Source organism: Pelodiscus sinensis, chromosome 10, assembly GCF_049634645.1.
Source record: "Pelodiscus sinensis isolate JC-2024 chromosome 10, ASM4963464v1, whole genome shotgun sequence".
Taxonomy (NCBI): Eukaryota; Metazoa; Chordata; order Testudines; family Trionychidae; genus Pelodiscus; species Pelodiscus sinensis.
In genome coordinates, this window is record NC_134720.1 from 22352980 (window position 1) to 22362161 (window position 9182).

Below are 9182 nucleotides of genomic sequence, written 5' to 3' on the forward strand. Positions count from 1 at the left end.
GCCAGTCCTGAGCATTTAAAAATCATGAGGTGGGTCACTAAAAGAATCAGAAGAAAGAATATTTAAGCCAGAGAATTTTTAAAAGTACATTTTGGATTCTTTAACCTTCTGGTTTGAGTCTTCTGGGTTCATTTAGGTCACATTTTCAAACTTTTCTTCATAAACATTAAGGCTAGAATCCTTTTTCCTTTTTTTCTTTTTTTTTTTTTAAACGGTGAAAGATGAGATTCCTTCCAAAGAACTTGCCTTCAAGAGTAGATGTTTTACAGAAAACACTCAATATCATTTCACTCATGACAAAATGATAAAAGCTGGCAAACCTGGGAGCCTGATGGTCTATATTTTGCCTACATAGCCTCTGTGCTGCCATTGAGTAGCTCACTGCTTCATGAAACATTGTGAGGAATCTAGTATGTATTCCAGTAAAAAAATTTACCTGTTGTTGCTCGGGCCCATAACTCAAATAAATTTTGTTTTTCTTCATTTAAATCATTGCTCTCAGGTGGGGCTGGAGACAAAGGTTTCAGTATGCAGGCTGCCACAGGGTCAGAGGACAACCCCATCCCTCTCTCACCCCAGCAGCTTGTGGCCAAGTGAGACGCACCTGTCCATGGCTGCTGCAGCTGCAGTGAGCATAGCCAGGGAAGAGGTGTATGTTCTCCAGCTGGGGGACAGACAGACACATGGACAAACTCCCTGAAATGTATAGGTGATAGCCGTCCCTTTCTCCACTTCTGCTGGCCCAATGGGATTATGGCTGTCTCTGTCCTCATCTCTGGCCCCTTACACCCCCCTTGCTTCTACAGCATAGTTCCATCCTATCAGCCCCCTCCTTTTCCATTTTATGAGAAACAATTAAATTCTAGGCTAGGGATGTAAGTGGTTAACCTATAAGCCTTGCCCTTAATGGATGAGGCGAACATACTAGTTCTGGTAAACTGGTAGTGGATGGAACAGCTTCCTGTATGCCCTGGCCTGTGGCGGGCCCAGTGCAGGTGGCGGTGCCAACCAACTGGCTGGAACAGCTCCTGTCCATGGTGGGCCTGCCTGCCTTCTTCCCCCTCCCAGTTACATATTGGCTCCCAGGGCAGCTTCACTGTGGGCTCTGCAGTATAAAGCTCATTTCAGCTTTATACTGAAGAGCCCGCAGTGCATGTAACCATGTAACTGCTAGGATTTTTAGCAGTAAAACAGCTACATTTTAAAGTGACTTTTTACATCCCTATTCCAGGCACATCCCATTGTCTTGGCACAATCAAACGCTTCCCTTGTTTTAAGTTGTAAGAGGAAGCTGCATCGCAGTTTGGTGGTCCTTGCTTTTACCATTTAGGAGGTGTTCTTGAACAAATGCACTCACAGTCAGATGGACAGACAGACACACATTTCTAAAATATATAGGAAGAGAAGAAATAGAAAACCAAGTTCTGGTTACTGTTTTAAATACATACAGTCTGTCAGGGAAGTCTGCGATCAGGCTACCTGGAAAAGCGTCCGTAAGGGAGAATGGGCCAACTCAGATCCACCTAGACGTAACTGAATTCCTAGTCAGTTAGTTGGCAGCTCGTTAGCTGGGCTACCAGGACTTAGGCAGTGTGGCTCCTAGAGACAGAAAGCTTGTGAGGAGAGGAGCTTCCAGGACAGCTCATTAGGTATGCTCCTAGGGACAGGGACAGGGACTCCTCTGCCTTGCAATGATGGTAGGAAGCCCAGACTCTCAGGAACTACATGCAGGGGAAGAGCCACAATTGGCAAATCTTGGCAGGCTATTGGCTCCAGGGAAACATTCTCTTCATGCAGTGGCAACAGGCCTGGCTCCAAGGAAGGATCCAAAGCTAAGAGAACCCAGCTGCTAGAGGGGAATGGGAGATGAGGCAAAACCCATACATTGAGACTGACTGTCTCCCAGCCAAGATATGGTAGTGAAGGGTTGCTTGTACTTTGCATTGGTTAATAAAACTAGACCACTCAAAAGGGTAATTTTTCCCAACATAAAGCTACACTGACAGCACATTTGGGGAAATGGAGACAGGGACACATTTTTCTCCACTATAATATTGAAAATCCATTAATTTGGCTTCTTGGTTATCTTATCTCAAACAGCAGTGGCAAGATAAAGATGAGACGTTACAAGGGCACTAGCATTCTATGTCCAGGCAAGATACGGTATCTGCAACAGTAGTCACAGCCTCCAGTGAATTCTCTCTGGTGAGGCAGATAATATTCAGAAATGGCTAGTCTGGCATTTCACTGCACTTTTTCAAAGAAGTCACATAACTATGGTATGACCTGAATATATTCATATATGCAAAACTGATTAATGGGTGTTTGTAGGAATGGTGCTGTTAAAGGTCTTAAAATTATAAAGATTCCTGTAAGAAAATCAAAATCAACCTTTAACAAAGACAACTGGAATTGAAGCCTGGCTCGCATTGTTTCTTTCCCCTAATTTGGATCCTATCCTCAGATGCAATATGGGTCAGGGTAGCATATGAACCACCCAGATGCTTAATGGTTTTAGAGTACAAATAAAATAGGCAATTTTGTGTCTATCAATAGACATACTGTGGATGGCTAGCATTAAGTACAGTAGATATTGACAATCAATATTCTTAAAGCATTAATGGAGCTTTTGAGTCTTTTGAGCTCTCAAAGGAATATTATGATGTATTAAATTTGAACAAAGTATAGATGGATTCAAATCCCTTGATTCAGAAAATTAATGAAAGCTCCATATAAGGATCTGTAACAGACAATTGCTGTAATCAGTAGAATGTTTTTCTGGTGACCACGTAACTTTTGCAATCATATTATTTCTTAAGAAATAAAACATTTACCACAACTCAGTTTTAACAATATACAACATGTAAAACTTCAGGAAAATAAATATTCAATATTTAATCATAAAAAGTGTATGCATTATCAATTCACAGAGATGTTTGCTTTATATAAAATATTTAATATTTATAATATAGCTGTGCTCAGAGGCCTTATCCAGATTCTAATTAAAATATTACCCCCTTTTTAAGCATAGGCCAAGGATATTCAGCAAATAGTTTCTTTTCTACTGCTTCTACCTTCTCATTTATATCGTTCTCAACAGTTCAAACATTTATACAGGTAATAGGTTCTAAAGAAGCATTCAGAAAATGTCTAATAAAAGTAGGACTAATGTTTTCAATATCCCTTGCAACCACTATTTCCAAAACAGGTCTGTGTTTAACACATTGAGTAGCCTAGGCACAACACACCTTTAATACCAGACGCATGTGGCAGCCCCTCATACGTTCCATTCGTTTAAATAGAATGGAAACCAAATGCACAAAGCCAGATTTTAGAATGGAAGGCCAGCAGTGAAGCTGTTAAAAATAACAAATTGCATGAGAACAAGTAAGGAAAAGATTCAATTGCGTAATCAGAAATCCAGTAGCACTATTATAGGTTGCTGTATTGTGATCACGGAGAAGACAGCTTCAGTTTTAGCACACAGAGTTTAGTTATTAACATGGGGTCTCATCATGCGAGGTTGAGAGCATTTCACACTGAATAGGAATCAATCCCTAACATTCTAGAAGTCGGAATCCAGTTAAAACATTCCTTCCCCTCCCCGATCCCCTTTGCCGGAGACATTTCCCTTCAGTAACTGGCACAGATGTTCATAATATTTCTCTTTAAGAGTTTTTACTCCTCCCTCTCTCTGAAGCACCCCAAATAGAGCCCAATCCCAAATTTTGCCACTGACTTCAGTGGAAACAGGATCAAATCCTTAATCATAGATCATGGTGTTGGAAAATATCTTTGAGGTCATCAAGGCCATACACTCACATCAAAGAAGATATTCCTCCCACTAGGATTATTGAGCTATTTCTGAACACCTCTGAATGAAGGGGACTCTCAAATCTTGCTATGCAGTTCAATCCATCACTTAATTCTCATGTCTGTTAAATAATTATTTTAGAGCAGACCTGAATCAATTTAAGAACATTCCTTCTCTTTTATATTTCACCTACTAAATCCATTCTGGCTGACTGTTTCTCAAACAGTTCTACCCTACTATTGCAACCTGCTGTGATCACTTTTTTCCAGAGTTTAAATTATACCTCAAAGATCTCTCTTCTTCATACATCTATTGAAAAGGGGAAACCTGTGATCTTTGTCATATTATCTAAGACATGGATTCTCATTTCTAGGACCTAATCCTGTTATGTTCTGAGCTCCCACAATCCCTCTGAAGGGGGGTACTCAGCACATTCAGAACCTCAAAAAAAATCAAGCTTTAATCACCATTTTTGTCCAAATTTCAGAAAATAGTTCTCTGAAAAAAGCAATTCTATTTTAGTGCCTTAGGACAGTGGCTGTTACAGCTCTTCCTATCTGAATTCCTGGCTTTACAATTGAACTGTCATGTGGCACTAGACAAGTCATTTAAGTTGTTTCCCTTCATTCTCTACTGCATTATTGCAGTTTTACACCAATACAACTCCATTGACTGTAACAGCATTACACCACCATAAATCTGGGGAAACTGAGCTATGGTGTCAGACCTCTGCCTGAGTTCCCCTGTGGCATAAATGCAAAGCTACTGTCAAGGTCATCATTTTCGTAAGTGACCACTGATCTGGGTGATCAATATTAATCTCATTTTCAAACCACTGATCTCAACTGGAGTGGTGAGTTCACAATACTTCTAAAAGCCAGGCCCAAGGCATTTGCTGCTGAGCACTTAAAAGTGCTTTCCAATTCCACCAAGGGAGAGCCCTTTTACTGCTAGTCTATTGTTAGACTTGCCCAGTCCCTCCCCTTCCATCCAAGTCCTCAGCCCTTCCAGAAATGCAGAGCCAACCCCTCACCTGGCCCGGGGCCTGGTGTGTCTGTTGGCTTCCCTACCTCCTGCTAATTTTCCCCTGAAATTGCTGGCATTCATTGTCACAGCTGTTTTAATATTTTGAAGGAAGGAAATGATGGCTTGTTTTAACCACTCTTATTGCACATTGCTAAGAATACTGAAGTCACACCGAGGGTACAGGAAGGTCTGTAGTGTAAGCTGCTAAAGCAAATGAATGGATCTCTCTCTTTGTTTGAAAATGGTCATAAATAATAGAAGACTAACCAGACTTTGTATCCTTTATTTTGGAATTTCTTTAAACAGACCCTTCACGAAGATCTCAGAACAGATCTAAACTGGCAGCTGAATTTAATTATAAAAAGGATATCCCGGTTAATGGTACTCCTGGATACACCAGGTGCAAAACAATGGCTAAATATTCCAAATTGTAAGAGTAAAAAATGTTACTGAAGTTAAATGCTCATAAACGACAATAATGGGCATTAGTATAAAACCCTTCATTTCCATCTTTCTGCTTTATGTTGGTTTTGATAACTACTCACAAAATGAACTAGAGATGGAGAACCCAATCCACTAAATTCAACCCAGTGCAAAACTTAGGCAAAAGTAGGGTGTGTATGAATCTGAGGTTTTGATTTGTGTCTAACTTGCAAGTAATATTATCAGTTGTACACCCAACTCCAGACAGAAGCAGCAAAGGATGTTAAGGGGAAAGTGTCTTGTGTGTAAATCCTAGAAAAAAAAGTTAGATTAAGCAGGCAAATGTATATAATCATCTGCAATTAGAAATGGTTGCACAGTATAAAAACCTACTTTAGGAGAATATCTAAACTGTGTACAATGGTAATGAACTGTAACTTTCTATCAAGCATTGTTTTTCACACTCTGTTGATTAGCTAGCAGTATAATAGGCACATGTACCATGGAGCATAAGATCTAAGAAGTTAGCAATAAAATAAAATATGGTTGATTGTCACAAATTCCTTTCCCCCCATTCTCATTATTTTCCAGTAAGCCCTACAGAGCTACATTATCTTACTATATATTTTAGAAATGTGCATCTGTCTGTCTGTCTGTCTGTCCATCTATGAATCCATTTATCTAAGAACTCCTAAGTGGAAAGAGTTAGGAGTACCAAATTTGGTATGCAGCTTCCTCTTATCATAACTTAAAGCAAGGTCAGGGCTTGGTTTTACCGGGACAATGGGATGTGTCTGGAATGTGATTGTTTCTCATCAAATGGAAAGGGAGGGGGTTTGATAGGAGGGAAGTTATACTGTAGAATGATCACAGGGGACCTCAAAGGGCTGGGACAGCTATCTACTATATATTTGGGAGACCATATTGGGATATGCACCTCTCCTCTGGCTGTGCGTTCTGCCCCAGACAAGGACAAGCACTTCCCACCTGGCTCCAAGCTGTTGAGATGAGAAAGGGATGCGGTTGTCCTTTCTCCCTGGGGTAGCCTGCATACTGAACCCTCATTCCCAGCCCCGGTCCAGAACAATGATGTAAATGAAGAAAAACACAACTTATTTGAGTTAAGGACCTGAGCAACACTGGGTAAATCTTCTAGTAAAATATAATCTTTTATAACAGAGGCAGGGACAGGTGTGAAGGAAAGGAACACTCACTCTTCCCCACCCACCTATTTAAAATACTGTACCATGAGCGGTTTTTTTTTCCATTTTTTTTTAGTTTCTTCTAAAGCATCAGGTCATTGCTAGAGGCAGGAAATGACCTAAGCAGGTAAAGTATCCAGTATAGAAGGGTAAATCCTGTGTTCCTATGACTTTTCAGACTTCATTTGTATAATCAACAGCTTTAAATAGACAATGTTAAGACTGCTAGATCTCAGTCCTAACCTTCTGATAAGTTCTAACCCTTTTGCTTTAGAAGATACCACTCATGTGGAATAGCTACTAACCTTCACATTTAAAGCTCCAATGGTTTACATGGGCCTGATTATCCCACGTTCCATGCAAATAATTGTCAATGACTTGAATGGAAATACTACATGCTACTGACAGAAAACCCAAGTATTTTTTTTTTTTTAGGATATGAACCTAAATTTCCTAGTGCTCATTGCAGCATCATAAAATACATAAATAAGAAAGTCAGTCTTTGTAGCCAGGATGCTCAATGTATAAAATGATAATTTGTATCCCTTTTTCCAGCCTTCACAGCGTCATTTGGGCATGTGAAGTAGAAAGTGGAGATTGCACAACTTTTCTGAAAGTGAAACAAGACGAAAAAGGCTGGGGGAATAGGCCCCCATCTCCATTCTCTCCATAGAATAATTAAACTAACATTGTATCAAGCTACACAGAGAGTCCCATGCATGAATTAAATAAAATATTGGAAAATTACATCAAGAAAGATTAGAAGAGGAGATGTAAGCTGAAGTACAAATATAATGGAAACTTTCAGGGAAGATTAGAGAGCAACTTTTCAAAGTCTGTTTTTCTACAACCCAACAAAAATCTTCAGCTAGTTGAAACTGTATCAGACCACAGGACTGGACCCATGAAATAGTAATAGATTCCTGTCATGACCGTAATAGATGCCCCACCATCTTGGGATATCACACACAAGCATGCATTATATTAATATGAAACAATCTCTTTCAACCTTTATAAAACAGGCATCCTATATTCCTGTACTCCCAAAGGGTTATTAGATTCAGATCTGCACATAGAAGTATGTTATCTGCACAGTGCTATAATAACCTATTCATGACATTTATTCCATTGATAAGTCACCCTATGGTTAAAGAGTTAAACTTTTTACTGCACATTTCAATAGACTTGTGGCATTTCATTCAGTACATTTTCTGTTGCTTTGTCAGCACTTGAGCTCAAGTGTCTAATTATATACATGCAACAAGTTTAATACTAAACCAACACTTGAATTTATACTCACCATAAACCATGGCTCCTCCAGTTTCATGCAAAAAGCGGAATCGATGATTTTTAAATAACCAAATTGTTAATATTGTAAGTATGAGCAAAAAGTTAAAGACCAGCAGTTCCACAGCTCCCTGATGATAAAAATGATCCTCCTCTCTCTCATATTTTCTTAATTTCTCCATTTCATTCCTCTTATGTGAGTACAGGTACTTAAAAAAAAGAACAAAATGCAAAATAAAGACACCACAGGTTACATGCTATATCATCAACTTTGGTAAATGAAAGACTAGACACTACTGAAATTCACAAAACACATCTGCTTTATTTGCAGCCTCACGGCTAACTCCTCCAGCTCAGAATTCAGCTGGATTCTAGTTACAACTTCCTGTTTCTCTCTTAAAGCTGTCCTGTCTCATTTGTAATGTTATGATAGCATCACTTCATTGTTCTTGTTTTAAATGGAGATGCACAAACTTTATGGACTTTGAGGCTCTGTGAACTAATCAAAGCTCTGTGATCCTTTCAAAAGTTATTTCTGTTAGCAAAATTAGTGTCCACACCACTTTGCTCCTGCATTTTTAAAAATCTTTTTAATAAAAAAAGACATTAGGAGAACTTGAGCATCTCACCCAGGCAAACAGATGTGGAACCAAAAAGTAATGTAGAACAAGTGGCATAAATAACAAGTTGGTTATGTTTTTACAGTTTTGTTTCTGTTTTTACCACACAAAGGTGCAAGAGGAAACTTGGGGTTTGCTACATTAGGAGTTTGTCTTCATAAAGACCTCAACCCCATAACCAAAGATTATAAAATTCAGGCCCCAGTTCTGCAGTAAGCTCTGCATGGAATATTCCTGAGACACACAGTGAAAGTAGGGGACTGCCAATATGAAGCTTATAGCACCATACTGTGAAAAACAGACTAGAAATTAAAATGTGTTTTTTTTTAAATCATTTATGCAGCTGGCCCATTTTCCTTTACTTTAGGCCATATAAACTGGCAAGTTTTATAGCCATTTTTAGTCAAATTTCACTTTCAGGTTCTCATGTCCTACCTCAATGCTGCAAAGTTTGGGTTATAGACACTAGAGAGGCATATTCATGTGTTTAAAAATCACCTCCAACCGCTGGAATATTATAAAAAAGAAGAGTAAAGCATTTCTCTGTCTCAGATTCTGGACAAGTTGCAAGCCTGCATTTGCTGTCAAATTGGAACAGACAGTGCACTTTCAACCCCATAAATGTCTAAAGTGAGGCAATTTAAAACAAATGCATAAGAGTGCCACCTGCTGGATTGGGTAGTCCCAGCCCTGCACAAAATGTCCACAGCTCCACACAGATGTTTTTGTCCACACAAGACTATGGTTTCCTTGTCCATTTTGCAACCCCTCAATCCATTTTTATGGTAAGGATCAATGGCCTGGTCATGA

The 9182-nt window shown here is 39.3% G+C and overlaps 1 protein-coding gene across 1 annotated transcript in view; it reads right to left on the reverse strand.

Moving 5' to 3' along the window:
- The window catches only part of SLC9A9 (solute carrier family 9 member A9), a 408350-nt gene extending 400236 nt beyond the window's left edge, over nucleotides 1–8114 (reverse strand). Inside the window, exon 1 of the mRNA XM_075937666.1 lies at nucleotides 7766–8114. Coding sequence (XP_075793781.1) covers nucleotides 7766–7934 — 169 coding nt within the window. The 5' untranslated portion in view covers nucleotides 7935–8114. The remainder of the gene's footprint in view (nucleotides 1–7765) is intronic.
- Nucleotides 8115–9182: the final 1068 nt, after the last annotated feature.